This window comes from Loxodonta africana, chromosome 16 (assembly GCF_030014295.1).
Source record: "Loxodonta africana isolate mLoxAfr1 chromosome 16, mLoxAfr1.hap2, whole genome shotgun sequence".
Lineage (NCBI taxonomy): Eukaryota > Metazoa > Chordata > Mammalia > Proboscidea > Elephantidae > Loxodonta > Loxodonta africana.
In genome coordinates, this window is record NC_087357.1 from 39793424 (window position 1) to 39809405 (window position 15982).

The 15982-nt window shown below is 40.3% G+C and overlaps 1 protein-coding gene across 2 annotated transcripts in view; it reads left to right on the top strand.

Moving 5' to 3' along the window:
- The first annotated feature begins 3203 nt into the window (after nt 1-3203).
- LOC135227912 (cytochrome P450 2C19-like) overlaps nt 3204-15982 on the top strand; it is a 34222-nt gene continuing 21443 nt past the window's right edge. For both annotated transcript variants that reach the window (XM_064269561.1, XM_064269562.1), the window contains exons 1-3: nt 3204-3371; nt 6023-6185; nt 6358-6507. In XM_064269561.1, coding sequence (XP_064125631.1) covers nt 3204-3371; nt 6023-6185; nt 6358-6507 — 481 coding nt within the window. The remainder of the gene's footprint in view (nt 3372-6022; nt 6186-6357; nt 6508-15982) is intronic.

The window sequence follows — 15982 nt, forward strand, 5'->3', positions numbered from 1 at the left end:
TTTGAATTGTGCTGTTGGCAAAGAATATTGAATACACCATGGACTGCCAAACGAACGAACAAATCTGTCTTAGAGGAAGTACATCCAGAATGCTCCTTAGAAGGAAGGATGGCGAGACTGCGTCTTACATGCTTTGGACATGTTGTCAGAAGGGATCAGACCTTGGTGAAAGACATCATGCTTGGCAAAATAAAGGGGCATTGGAAAAGAGGAAGACCCTCAACGAGGTGGATTGACACAGTGGCTGCAACAATGAGCTCAAGCATACCAACAATTATAAGGACGGCTCAGGACCGGGCAGTGTTGCATTCTGCTGTGCATAGGGTTGCTATGAGTTGGAACCGCCTTGACGGCACCTAAGAAGGACAACAATGTGTAATTCCATTTATATAAAGTTCACAAACAAGCAAGACACACTCTGGCATGATAGTGGATACAATTGGGGAGGGGATACAAATAAGTGCGGGGGCATAAGGGGGCTTTTGGAGTCTTGGCAAAATTCTTTTGCTTGACTTTTGTGTTGGTTATATAGAATGTTCACTTTTTGATAATTCATCGAGCTATACTCTTAGGACATGTGCAACTTTATGCATATTATGATTCAATGCAAAAGGGCATTGAAAAAGAAATGGTTCAAATTCACCACTCTGGCTAAGCTGAAGTTTGCGTTACCCTGTGACTGTGGAGGCTTCGTGCTGATGCCTTTATGCCATCCATTTGGACAGTGATGGGAAATTTCTTCAATGTGGAAAGTCACTGAACTGGGAGTGGGGAATCTGGAAACTGAGACAAGGCCTTGTACTGATCTTTGGTGACACTCCATCTCACTGAATCATCAATTGCTTATTCTTAAAAATAAACAAAGATCGGACTGTTGGATCTGAGATCCCTTCTGTCTCTAAAATATCTACAGTTCCCTCATTCTTTAAAATGAGAAGAGCCAGGCATGAACCTCAGCAGAAGGAAGGAGGAGCAGAGTAGAGACATCTATCTCTCAGAAATAAAATGGTTGCTCTAAAGAGACCAATGGAGTTTGTTTTACCCAAGTAAGGTAATGTGATTGTTTTACACTCTGGAACTCTGTGAGTCAAGCAGCTAAATCCCTGCTTCCCTTTGTCCTGGATAAAGGACCCCAGGAGACCAGGGCTCATACCAGTTCTAAAGGTTACAAAGTCAAACATTTCTACCTCTGATTTTAATCAGCTAGAGCTGCTGCAATTATTAACTTGATTATTGCTTATTTCAGAAGTCACTGCTTAGGATGAATCATGAAATATTGCATCATAGTTCACACTCAGTAAATGTGGGTGACGTGCTGGAACTGAATGTTCAGTGTTCAGTGCTCAGACTGTGTGTCCTTGGACAAGGCACAGAACCTCCTAGGCCCAACTTCCACATCTCTAAAGGGGAATCATTTTAGCATAGGCCTAAGTAATTGAGGAAATCAAAAGAGATATTATGGGTGTGAAAATCCTCTCTAAATTGCCAGTCTGCATTGTAAACCTGAGAGGTAAGAGATTCTGAATTGACAAAGTAATTTTCCCCAATATATTAAAATTATAATAGAAGACCTTAAAAACAACTACACTAATAACTATCAAGCAAATGTGATATATCTTCACATCTTTGTGCAAGCATTGCAACTAGTGACGTAGTAATGTATATCAATCCAGTTATATTTGGGTTTTCATGACCACTAAGCGTCGTCGCCCATTTAGTTCTGTGGTATGTGGACATTGTGTTCATTCCGTGCTGTGTGTCTGTTTAATGAAGTCCCTGCTCCCATTTTACACCAAAACACACAGCTGCTGTTCCTCCTATAATCTCCCTTCCTTGCTCTGCAATAGGTTCATTCTGTTTTTTCTGACAAGGACAGACCAAAAAAGCAACAGACGCATCTGTGTGTGGAGGTAACTGGGAAGTGGGGAAGCCATAGACTCTCAGGCCCTTCCCATTAAATTCCTCTGAGACTGGCTCTTCCCTCTGTCATGCTGAGCACACTTCATCTCTGCAGTGATGAGAGGGAAGATACTGTATCTTGAGCACTGATGGCCCTGTTATCTATGGAGTCAGATATGGGCTTCTATTCAGTGTGGGGAGTCCTCGGGTGGTGCAAAAGGCTCGCCTGCTAACTGAAAGGTTGGAAGTATGAGTCCACATAAACGCGCCAAGGAAGAAAGTCCTAGTGATCTACTTACAAAAAACTCAGGTGTTGAAAAGTCTGTGGAGCCCAGTTCTAATCTGACACATAAGTGGTCGCCATGAGTTATAATTGACTCTAGCGCAACTGCTTGTATTTTGTTTATTTCGTGTGAAGCATGTAGTTTTGTAAACAGAGTTAGTGGGGAGTATATTCAGAGTAACAAATGTTTGGGGGTTTTCTCTTGTTGTACTCGGTTTATTCTTGAGTTAGCTGCGACGTAAGAGAGAGTGCCCCACATGGGCATCAGAGGTTCTCACTCAAATCCCAGTTCCGCCACACATGAGCCGTGTGATACTCGAAGGCCGTTCTCTCAGTGTCTTCCTTTTCGTTTGAAAAATGAAAAAATGAATTTCTACCTTGCACTGGTTTGGGTGGAGGGTGGGCTTTAATGGGAAAAGGTATGTACTGAAACAGATAAATTACAAGGTGCGTGAGTTATGCTAGGTACTGTATTTTATGTTCAGATAGGGGAATTATTACTATGATACATTAAAAAGTTCAAAAGTCTTCCATTTTCAAGGTCAAAGTCTTCTAATATTTCAAAAAAATCATTGCAGGACATTTTTATACTCAAGGCTTAGAATACACTGACTCCCTCAGTACTTAAATTTCCAACTTGCCATCAGTCTGAGAATCCAGAGTGCCTGGAATACTTTTTATCAAATCATTTACTTCAATATTTTTCAATCCTGGCTTTAAATTGGAATCACAAGTGGTGTTTTGTTAATTTTTTTTTTTTAACCAGTACCTGGGCTTGACCCTATGCCTGTTGAATCCAAACCTCCAGGGTGGGGCCTTGTCTTTGGAAAGAAAGACAGCAACGCTAAATGACAATTTATTTTTATCTCTATCAGTGAGCCAAAGTCTACTCAGAAAGAATTACAGCAAATCTATCTGATTGGTCACTTTATTTATAAGAATCACAAGTTATGCAATAGGGAGCATATAAAATCTTTGGGTGGGAAGCCCATAGTTGCCTGAGTAAGAAGAGAAGGCTCCAATGGATCCGTTTGTGATTCTGGTGCTCTGTCTGTCCAGTTTGCTTCTCTTTTCACTCTGGAAACAGAGCTATGGGAAAGGGAAGCTCCCGCCTGGCCCCACTCCTCTCCCGATTATTGGAAATATGCTACAGTTAGATATGAGGAACATCAAGAAATCCATGCAAAATGTAAGTATGTTTTATGCTCTTCAGTGGCTCGCAGGGGGAAAAGAAATTAACACCTACTTTAAAATATAACGTATTCTAGGGTTGCTATGTGTCAGAATCCACTCAATGGCAATGGTTGTGTTTTTTTTTTTTTTCTTTTTTAGAAGCAAAGTATTAAAGTAGATCATCTTAAAGCAAAAGAGCCCCCTGTGGATTTTCTTGTTTTTGTTGCTCTTTTTTTTTTTTTTTTTTTTTGGTCTGTCATCCTCAGAAATAAAGGAATGAAGTAATGCATTACAGGAGAAGAGAAAAACTTGATTCAGTCCTGGTAGCACAGAATCAAAATAATGAAGGGGCGAACTGACAAAAAAAAAGCAGCAATGCTGCCCTTCATTGTTTCACAGTTGACTGCTGTGATTTTTTGGCTGAAGGTAAATGGTGTTGGAAGTGCTTTGTGATTCGAATGTCTGTTCAGGAGTCATCTACCGTATAAGCTGTGTGTTTTGTTCAGATTAGCCGTGAAAATTAAACTTCTCCTAGGAAGGTGATTATGCCTGGTGTCAAGGGAACAGGGATGGGCTGAGGAGCAGCCTGGGTGAATGAAAGAAAGCAGTGATCAGGGAGGCCCTGGTAGTGACAGCATCCTTTTGGACTCTGCACGGAGTTGCTGTCTGTGACCTGGAAACGCCACAGGATGGAAGAAATGATTCTTCCAGGAGATGCAGCCTGTACTGGCACTACCTCTGTGGTGCCCATTCTCTTTCTGTGTGAACAATACCCACAGGTGTCAGACTGGGTTGGCCTTGGAATCACATGGACTGGTTTTCAAAAATATACATTTCTAGTATTCATCACAGTGCAACTGAATAGAATCCCCATGGGAAGAGGTGTGTAAATCAGTCAGCTGGGTAATGGGCCCAAGTTAGGCATTATGGATAAAGTGTTTCCATGGACCAGAAATCAACCAGCAACATTTCAAATTTGGGTCTTCCAACTGGCTGAAAGTGGACAATGCCAGAAAGATGTTTACTTGTGTTTTATTGACCATGCGTAGGCATTCGACTCTGTGGATCATAACAAATTACGGATAACATTGTGAAGAATGGAAATTCCAGAACAATTCATGCTCGTGAGGAACCCGTACGTAGATAAACAGGCTGTCATGTGAACAGAACAAGGGAATAAGACGTGGTTTAAAGTCAAGAAAGGTGTGCGTCAGGGTTATATTTCTTCACTATACTTAGTCAATCTGTATGCTGAGCAAATATTTTGAGAAGCTGGACTGTATGAAGAAGAATGGGACATCAGGATTGGAGTAAGGCTCATTAACAACCTGTGTTATGCAGATGACACAACCTTGCTTGCTGAAAGTGAAGAGGACTTAAAGTACTTACCGATGAAGATCAAAGACCACAGCCTTCGGTATGCATTACACCTCAACAAAAAGAAGATGAAAATCCTGACAAGTGGACCATTAAGCAACATCATGATAAGTGGAGAAAAGATTGAAGTTGTGAAGAATTTCATTCCACTTGGATTCACAATCAACACCCATGGAAGCAGCAGTGAAGAAATCAAAAGTTGCATTGCATTGGGCAAATCTGCTGCAAAAAACCTCTTCAAAATGTTAAAAAGCAAAGATATCACCTTGAAGACTCTGGTGTGCCTGATCCAAGCCATGCTGTTTTCAGTCACCCTATATGCATGCTAAAGCTGGACAATGAATAAGGAAATAGAAGAATTGACACCTTTGAATCGTGGTGTTGGTGAAGAATATCGAATATACCATGAAATGCCAAAAGAATGAGCAAACCTGTCCTGGAAGAAGTGCAACCAGAATGCTTCTTAGAAGCAAGGATGGAGAGGCTATGTCTTGCACACTTAGAACATGTTATGAGGAGGGATCAGCCCCCGGAAAAGGACATTATGCTGGTGAAGCAGAGGGTGGAAAAAAAAGAAAAATTGTCAAGGAGTTGGGCTGACACAGTGGCTGCAACAATGGGCTCAAGCGTAACAAGCATCTGCGGATGGCAGGGGACGGAACAGTGTTTCGTTCTGTTGTACACAGGGTAGCTATGAGTTGGAACTGACTCAGTGGCACCTAACCACAACAACAAGTTACGAGCTGAAGTAGCCCTGGTAGCGAAGTTGTTAAGCATTCCTGTGCTAAGCAAAGGTCAGTAGATGGAACCCACCAGCCCCTCCTTAGGAGAAAGATGTGGCAGTCTGCTTTGTAAAAAAATTACAGCCTTGGGAACCTTAAGGGAAAGTTCTGCTCTGTCCTACAGTGTCACTATGAGTCAGAATCTACTTGACTATACCCGGTTTTAATTATTAGCTGGGAGACACTAGAAACAAAATCGAACTTCTCTGAATCTCACTTTTCTTTTCTGTAAAATAGGGGTAAGTAAACCTGCTCATGGTATTCATGTGAGGGTAGCTATAACAATGTGTGGAACAAGTGTTTGTCCCCTCGCCTGGCACATGAGAGATTCCTCAAAAGGCAGCTATAAATTCACCATCATGTCTGTACAAAATTAAAAATATTTGAAATGGATGTGATTCAATAAAATGTCAAGAACATGATGACAATATCAGCCTGAATGATGCACAGCTTATAGATCAAGTAGTGACTTCTTTGCTAATATTTGTTTCCACTTTCCATTTCCCAGCTCTCAGAAGCCTATGGCCCAGTGTTCACTCTGTATATTGGCATGAAGCCCGCAGTGGTGTTGCATGGGTATGAAGCAATTAAGGAAGCCCTGATTGATATGGGAGAAGAGTTTTCGGGAAGAGGTCATTTTCCACTGTCTGAAAGATCTAAGAAAGGATTTGGTAGGTCTTTGTGTCTGTTTGTTGGGCAGAGGTAATGGCGAGTGTGGAAGACTGGAAAACAGAGATTGAAGAGGCGCTCAGGCAGAACTTGGCCCATCGGCGTGGCTGCCTAGGTCAGCATCGTGCTTCTTGCCAAGGATCTCCAAACTAATTTCCGTTCTCCCCCCTGTAGGGGTCGCTTTCAGCAATGGAAAGATGTGGAAGGAGACCAGGCGCTTCTCACTCATGACCCTGCGGAATTTGGGGATGGGGAAGAGGCGCCTTGAGGACCGAGTTCAGGAGGAAGCCAGCTGCCTAGTGGAGGAGTTGAGAAAAACGAAGGGTGGGTGATTTTTTTCGCTCTAACACTGACCTTAACAGAAGGCTCTCTTCTTTATGGGGTCTTTGGAAACATTTCAGGGGAGGCCGAATCTTTCCTTGTGGATAGGCACTACCAGCCCATAAGTGGAGGAGGGAGGGTTTGAAGCAGAGAACAAGGGGGCATTTGTACATGCTGTGTGTGTGCATGATTGTGCACACAGAGTGCGTATAAAAGGCTTTGAATCTTTTTGTTCCCTTCTTGTCTTTATGTGAGAAAGTTATCAAGACAGAAGGTTTTAAGTCTCATTTTTTTTAGAGTTAAAAAGCAGTATTTTATGCTGCCGGGATTGTGGGTTACCTATGGCAGATCATTTCACAGGGGAATACTTGTCATGTGGACACTGTGGCTGTGACCTCATCACACTCTTATGGATCATGAGGCAAGGGTTTTTTGCTTTCATTTCATTGGAGTTTATGTTATGGTCACCCTCACTGACATGCATGAAGGTTTCTGTCAAGGTCACGGCTACAGTTGTGACCAGGTGTGGTGCTGGTCTGTGGTTTTCATCGTGTAAAATAAATAAATAAATAAATAAGAACCAAATCAGCAGCCGTGGAGTAGATTCTGACTCACAACAACCCCACAGGACAGAGCAGAGCTGACCCATTGGGTTTCCCAGGATCAGCGGGTAGTCTTAAACTGCCTGCCTTTGGTCAGCAGCCCAGCTCTTTCCCACTGCGCCACCAGGGCTCCTTTGATTTCCTAGGCGTCTCTTAGTGCCACTCTCATCAACTGTGGTTCCTGTAAACACAGGACTATTTTAAAACTATCAGCATGAATTATTTAATGTTACTCTCTACTAACTGTATTGATATTCATATTTTAAGAAAATGTATGGTATGGCACATTTCTGTAAAATATAGAAATACCAGTTTGTAAAATTACTTACTGAGTAGATGTCAACTGCTATTAATAACTTTGCTCTAACTTCTCTAATGATGAGTTGGTTCTGTTTGTCTTTACTTATGTCTTTCTACTCCATAACTGGATTTTGGTAAGAAAGTTATTATTTAGCTCCCACTGCCAGCTCTTCTGACCTATAAAATACATATCACTATAAGAGTGGTTTTCAGCTTTGATTCCAAATTACCCTGGATTTTAATACCTTCTTTCAAAAGAACAAAAAGGAAAGACTGAAAATTGTATTTTAGCTTTGAACCCCACACACAATTCCCGAATATCCCCAGCACCAAGTGAAAATACAACTTTTCTGAAAGCTTAGATCCCTGCAAAGCTTTGGGTTTCAGATGGTACAGTAGAAGCTAGTCGCACAGGCTTCCTGTTATCTGATGTTTTATTTTCCCTTCACAACACTTTTGGTTCAATTTACGCTTAATTACATCTACAGATAGGAGTCTGGGGACTTTTTACGTACAAAATTTACCGTTCATTTGATTAGAATCGCTTCATTTAAAAATCTTCAACCAAAAACTAAAAAAAAATTTCCTTTGCTTGAAATTCTTCTTCTGTAAAATGATGGAATTGACCTAAATGATGGCCAAATTTTAAAATGGACTGTAACAGTTATTCTGTAGATGGTTATGTAGAGCAATATCCCACAAGTCCACAAGAGGGTGAGCCTGGCAAAAAATTCAGTTATGAAGGTGATTGGAGATGAACCGAAAAAACTCATTGAGTAAATTTAGATTGACAGAGACACATAGGTTTCCAAGATTCTCTTTCTCTCTCTTTATATGTATATAAATGCCTTTGAATTGTGATGTTGGTGAAGAATATTGACTGGAACATGGGCTGTCAAAAGAACGAACAAATCTGTCTTGGAAGAAATACAACCAGAATGCTCCTTGGAAGCAAGGATGACGAGACTATGTCTCACATACTATCAGGAGGGATCTGTCCCTAGAGACAGAGATCATCCTTGGCAAAGTTGAGGGTCAGAGAAAAAGAGGAAGACCCTCAAGGAAATGGATTAACACAGTGGCTGCAGCAATGGGCTCGTGTATAGCAACAATTGTGAAGATGGTGCAGGACCAGGCAATCTTTCGTTCTGTGGTGCATAGGGTCGCTATAGTCAGAACGAAATGGACGGCAACTAACAACAACATATATATTTAACATGTTTCTCAAGCAATTCCTTTTTAAAAAAAAATTTTTATTGTGCTTTAAATGAAAGTTTACAAATCAAGTCAGTCTCACACAAAAACTTATATACACCTTTCTACATACTACTAATTGCTCTCCCCCTAATGAGACAGCCCACTCCCTCCTTCCACTCTCTATTTTCGTGTCCATTCCACCAGCTTCTAACCCCCTCTACCGTCTCTTCTCCCCTCCAGGCAGGAGATGCCAACATAGTCCCAAGTGTCCACCTGATCCAAAAAGCTCACTCCTCACCAGCATCCCTCTCCATGACGTTGTCCAGTCCAATCCCTGACTGAAGAGTTGGCTTTGGGAATGGATCCTGTCCTGGGCCAAAGGAAGGACTGGGGGCCATGACCACCAGGGTCCTTCCAGTCTCACTCAGTCAGACCATTGAGTCTGGTCTTTTTACGAGAATTTGGGGTCTGCATCCCACTGCAGTCCTGCTCCCTCAGGGGTTCTCTGTTGTGTTCTCTGTCAGGGCAGTCATTGGTTCTTCTAGCTGGGCACCATCTAGTTCTTCTGGTCTCAGGCTGATGTAGTCTCTGTTTTATGTGGCCCTTTCTGTCTCTTGGGCTCGTAATTACCTTGTGTCCTTGGTGTTCTTCATTCTCCTTTGGTCCAGGTGGGTTGAGACCAATTGATGCACCTTAGATGGCTGCTTGCTAGCATTGAAGACCCCAGAAGCCACTCTCTAAAGTGGGATGCAGAATGTTTTCTTAATAGATTTTATTATGCCAATTGACTTAGATGTCCCCTGAAACCATGGTCCCCAAACCCTGGCCTTTGAATCCTTCAGTTTATTCAGGAAACTTCTTTGCTTTTAATTTAGTCCAGTTGTGCTGACCTTGCACGTACTGTGTGTTGTCTTTCCCTTCACCTAAAGTAGTTCTTATCTACTATCTAATTAGTGAATACGCCTCCGCCAGCCTCCCTCCCTCCCCACTCTCATAGCCATCAAAGAATATTTTCTTCTCTCTTTAAACTATTTCTCGAGTTCTTATAATAGTGGTCTTATACAATATTTGTCCTTTTGCAACTGACTAATTTCACTCAGCATAATGCCTTCCAGATTCCTCCATGTTATGAAATGTTTCACAGATTCATCACTGTTCTTTATCGATGCACAGTATTCCATTGTGTGAATATACCATAATTTATTTATCCATTCATCTGTCAATGGGCACCTTGGTTGCTTCCATTTTTTGCTATTGTAAACAGTGCTGCAATAAACATGGGTGTGCATATATTTGTTCATGCAAAGGGCTCTTATTTCTCTAGGATGTATTCCAAGGAGTGGGATTTCTGAATTATATGGTAGTTCTATTTCTAGCTTTTCAAGGAAGTGCCAAATGGATTTCCAAACTGGTTGTACCATTGTACATTCCCACCAGCAGTGTATAAGTGTTTCAATGTCTCCACAGCCTCTCAAACATCTATTATTTTGTGTTTTTTGGGTTAATGCCAGCCTTGTTGGAGTGAGATGGAATCTCATTGTCGTTTTGGTTTGCATTTCTCTAATGGCTAATGATCGTGAGCATTTCCTCATGTATCTGCTAGTTACCTGAATGTCTTCTTTAGTGAAGTGTCTGTTCATATCTTTTGCCCATTTTTTCATCATGTTATTTGTCTGTTTGTAGTTGAGTTTCTGCAGTATCATGTAGATTTTAGAGATCAGGTGCTGACCGGAAATGTCATAGCTAAAAACTTTTTCCCAGTCTGTAGGTAGTCTATTGGTGAAGTCTTTGAATGAGCACAAGTGTTGGATTTTTAGGAGCTCCCAGTTATCTAGTTTTTCTTCTGTGTTATTAGTAATGTTTTCTATATTGTTTATGCCATTCCTAAAGTTGTCCCTATTTTTTCTTCCATGGTCTTTATCGTTTCAGATTTTATCTTTAGGTCTTTGATCCATTTTGAGTTAGTTTTAGCGCATGGAGTGAGGTATGGGTCTTGTTTCATTTTTTTATAGGTGGATATCCAGTTATGCCAGCACCATTTGTTAAAAAGACTGTCCTTTCCCCATTTAAATGTTTTGGGACCTTTGTCAAATATCAACTGCTCTTATGGGGATGGATTTATGTCTGGATTCTCAATTCTGTTCCAATGGTCTATGTATCTGTTTTCATAGCAATACCAGGCTGTTTTGAGTACTGTGGTGGTATAATAGGCTCTAAAATCAGGTAGAGCAAAAGGCCTCCCACTTTATTCCTGTTTTCCACTTCACTTATCTGGGGTCTCTTTTCCTTCCATATGAGGTTGGTGATTTGTTTCTCCATCTCATTGAAAAACGTCGTTGGAGTTTGGATTGGTATTTCATTTAATGTATAGATCGCTTTTGGTAGGATAGTCATTTTTATAATGTTAAGTCTTCCTATCCATGAGTAAGGTATGTTTTTCCACTTATGTAGGCCTCTTTGGGTTTCTTGCAGAAGCGTTTTGTAGTTTTCTTTGTATAAGTCATTTACATCTCTGGTAAGATTTTTCCGAAGTATTTTATCTTCTTGGGGGCTACTGTGAATGGTATTGATTTGTTGTTTCCCTCTTCGATGTTCTTTGTGTTGGTGTAGAGGAATCCAACTGATTTTTGTATGTTTATCTTGTATCCTGCTGCTCTGCTGAACTCTTCTATTAGTTTCAGTAGTTTTCTGGAGGATTCCTTAGAGTTTTCTGTGTATAAGATCATGTCATCTGTAAATAGAGATAATTTTACTTCTTCCTTGCCAATCTGGATTCCCTTTATTGCTTTGTCTAGCCTAATTGCTCTGGCTAGGACCTCCAGCACAATGTTGAATAAGAGTGGTGATAAAGGGCATCCTTGTCTGGTTCCCGATCTCAAGGAGAATGCTTTCAGGCTCTCTCCATTTAGGATGATGTTGACTGTTGGCTTTGTATAAATGCCCTTTATTATGTTGAGGAACTTTCATTCTATTCCTATTTTGCTGAGAATTTTAATCATGATTGGGTGTTGAACTTTGTCCAATGCCTTTTCTGCATCAATTGATAAAATCATGTGATTCTTACCTTTTGTTTTATGTCTATGATGGATTAGATTACAGTAATTGTTTTTCTAGTGTTGAGCTATTCTTGCATACCTGGTATAAATCTCACATGATCATGGTGAATTATTTTTTTGATATGTTGAATTCTATTGGCTAGAATTTTATTGAGGATTTTTGCATCTCAGTTCATGAGGGATATAGGTGTGTAATTTTCTTTTTTTCTGGTGTCTTTACTTGGTTTTGGCACCAGGGATATGGTGGCTTCATTGAATGAGTTTGGGAGTATTCCAACCTTTTGTATGCTCTGAAATACCTGTAGGAATAGTGGTGTCAATTCTTCTCTGAAAGTTTGGTAGAACTCTGCAGTGAAGCCATCCAGTGCAGGGCTTTTGTTTTTGGCTGGGAGTTTTTTGATTACCTTTTCAATCTCTTCTTTTTTTATGGGTCCATTTAGTTGTTCTACCTCTGTTTGTGTTAGTTTAGGTAGGTAGTGTGGTTCTAGAAATTCATCCATTTCTTCTAGGTTTTCAAATTTGTTAGAATATAATTTCTCAGAGTAATCTGATATGATTCTTTTAATTTCAGTTGGGTCTGTTGTAATATCGCCCACCTCATTTCTTATTGGATTTATTTTCTTCCTATCCTGTTTTTCTTTTGTCAGCTTGGCCAGTGGTTTTTCAATTTTGTGGATTTTTTCAAAGAACCAACTTTTGGTCTTGTTAATACTTTCAATTATTTTTCTGTTTCATTTAGTTCTGCTCTCATTTTTATTGTTTTTCTTCTTTTGCCTGAGGGTTTCTTTTGTTGCTTTCTATTTGTTCAGGTTATAGGGATAATTCTTTGATTTCGGCCCTTTCTTCTTTTTGTATATGTGCATTTATTGTTATAAACTGTCCTCTGAGCACTGCTTCCACTGTGTCCCAAAGGTTCTGATAGGAAGTGTTCTCATTCCCATTGGATTCAATGAATTTCTTTATTCCATCCTTAATGTCTTCTATGATTCAGTCTTTTTGAGCACAGTGTTGCTCAGTTTCCAAGGTTTTAATTTCCTTTCCCTGCTTTTTCTGTTATTGATTTCTACTTTCATGGCCTTATGGTCTGAGAAGATGCTTTGTAATATTTCAATGTTTGGGATTCTGCTAAGGCTCCTTTATGACCTAATATGTGGTCTATTCTAGAGAGTGTTCCATGTGCACTAGAAAAGAAAGTACAGTTGGTTGCTATTGGGTGGAGTGTTCTGTGTATGTCTATGAGGTCATATTGGTTTATTGTGGCATTTATATCTTCCATGTCTTTATTGAGCTTCTTTCTGGATGTCCTGTCCTTCACTGAAAATGGTGTGTTGAAGTCTCCTACTATTATTGTGGAGCGGTCTATCTCCCTTTTCAATGCTGTTAGAGTTTGTCTCATATGTCTTGCAGCCCTGTATTTGGGTGCGTAAATATTTAATATGGCTATATCTTCTTGGTGTATTGTCCCTTTAATCTTTACACAGTGTTCTTCCTTATCCTTTATGATGGATTTAACTTTAAAGTCTATTTTGTCAGAAATTTATATTGCTGCTCCTGCTCTTTTTTGCTTGATATATTTTTTTCCATCCTTTGAGTTTTAGTTTGTTTTTGTCTCTAATTTTAAGGTGTGTCTCTTGTAGGCAGCATATACATGGACCGTGTTTTTTAATCCATTCTGCCACTCTCTGTCCCTTTATTGGTGCATTTAGGCCATTTACATTCACCATAATTATGGATAGGTATGAATTTAGTGCTATCACTTTGATGTCTTTTTTTGTGTGTTGTTGACAGTTTCTTTTTCCTTTTTAATTGTATGTGCTAAGTAAATTATCTTTATATATTTTCCTTTCTTCCTGTTCATTGGTGTTGATTTTGTTTGTCCTGAGTCTCTATTTTTTTCTGGTATTTTATTTTGGTGAGCAGGATAGTTTGTCTCCTTTGTGGTTAGCTTATTGTTTACCTCTTTTTTCTAAATTTAAACCTAACTTTTATTTCTTTGTATAGCCTTATCTTCCTCTCCGTTTGGAAGATCTATAACTGAATTTCTCAGTCCCTCTTTATTATTTTAATGCTGTCCTCTTTTACATAATAACATCACTGTTACCCTGTTTTGAGCATTTTTTTATCTTGATTTTTTTTTTTTTTTTATTATTTCCCTGTCAAGGTTGACTTCTGATTGCTCTACCCAGTGTTGTAGAGTGTTGGGTAGATACCTGATATTATTGATTTTCTAACCAAAGAACTCCCTTTAGTATTCCTTGTGGTTTTGGTTTGGTTTTTACAAATTCCCTAAACTTCTGTTTATCTGGAAATGTCCTAATTTCACCTTCATATCTGAAACACAGTTTTGCTGCATACTTGATTCTTGGGTGACAATTTTTTTCCTTCAATTTTTAATATAAATCATCCCATTGCCTTCTTGCCTGCATGGTTTCTGCTGAGTACTCTGAACTTATTGGCTCTCCTTTTTAGATGACTTTTTGTTTATCCCTAGCTGCTCTTAAAAATTCTCTCTTTATCTTTCATTTTGTCAAGTGTGATTGTAATATGTCTTGGTGACTTTCCTTTAACATCTACCTTACGTGGAGTTCAATGAGCAGCTTGGATAGATATCTTCTCATCTTTCACGATATTAGGGAAGTTTTCTGCCAACAAACCTTCAAGAATTCTCCATGAATTTTCTGTTATCCCTCCCTGTTCTGGTACTCCAATCACTCGTAGGTTATTTCTCTTGAGAGAGTCCCACATGATTCTTAAGGTTTCTCCTTTTTTTAAATTCTTTCATCTGATTTTTCTTCAAATGTATTAGCGCCAAGTGCTTTATCTTCAAGTTCAAAAGTTTTGCCTTCTGCTTGCTCAAGTCTGCTTCTCTGACTTGCTATTGATTTGTTTAGTCTGGTAATTTTATTATTCATCTTCTGAATTTCTGATTGTTTTCTGTCTAGAGATTTATCCAGCTTATGAAATTTTTCATTATGTTCCTGAATAACCTTTTTAATATCTTCTGTTGCTTTTTCTGTGTGTTCCTTGGTTTGTTCTGCATATTGCCTGATGTCTTGAAGGGTTGTGTATATTAATCTTTTATAGCCTGCCTCTGGTAATTCCAGGAAGGCACTTTCATCTAGAAGATCCTTTGAATCTTTGTTTTGATAGCTTGTTGAGGAGACCATGGTCTGTTTCTTTATGTGACTTGATACTGACTGTTGTCTCCGAGCCACCTATAAGTTATTGTCTTAGTTTATGCTTGCTTACTGTGTGGTAGCTTGCTGCTTTCTTTTGTTTTGATATGCCCAAAGGGGTTGCTTGAGTGAGCTAGCTTGATTATTTTCACCTTTGGAGCTCTGACTTCCTGTCCCCAGATGGCTAGAGCTGTTATCAGGTATATCAGTCTATGAGTCCATTGACTTTTCTTGTATGAATTGAGCTCAGGTGTCCAGGTCGCTGATCATCAAGTGTGTGGTACAGGCTCTGTCCTACAGACTTAGTGGGGCAGGAGTGAATGGTGTAGGTAGCAGTATCTTGTTGCAGCAGGGGGCTGAGAATCATCCCCCACGTGTCTCTGAGGAAAACATGTCCCTGTTCCGTAGAGTGTACAGGTGGGTTGGTTCTGCAGATAGACCATGGGCACCTAATTTTTGGGGGTTGTAAGGACTGGGAGGTACCAGTTATCCTTGGACTCCTGTTGCTGGTGGCTGCATGACCTGAGTGGAGCCACCAGTCCATAGGTCCCTGATGTGGGTACTGAAAAAAAAAAAAACCCCCGTTTAATAGGCAAAACAATGTCAAACATCAAACACCCTCCTCTCCACTGCACAGCTGAAATGGTTGTAGTCTGCAAACAAGGGCCTATTCTCCTGAAATAGGCCCACACATGTTCATGCAGTGGGGAAACTTACTCCAAGTCCACGGACTGTTTATGACTGGACAGGAGCCGCTTCAGTCCTGAGCTCCCCGTTAGTGGAGCTGGCAAATTATCTTTTCCCCCAATAGCAATTTTATTCGTTCTCCAAGGCTGGGAGGATGGCTTTAGGCGTTTGACAGGGCCTATCTCTGGCCCAGAGAAGTTAGACGCTGAAGTTGGCTTTTGGAGCGGGGGGGGGGGGGGTGGAGGGGTAGAAGGGGCACGGTAAAATATACTCAAGTACTTAGCTTTTGGCGAGAGCACCGTTCTTCTCTGATTCTGGAGGTGTGAGTAGGCTGTGTGGCTTGCTGCTTCTCCCTGAGGAAACTGCAGCAGAATGCTAGTAGCAGCCCGCTGCCGCAGCTCCTGGGAATGGTACCTGAGGGCTCCCCGTGATTCAGATCTGGTAACTCCTCTCTGTTTCT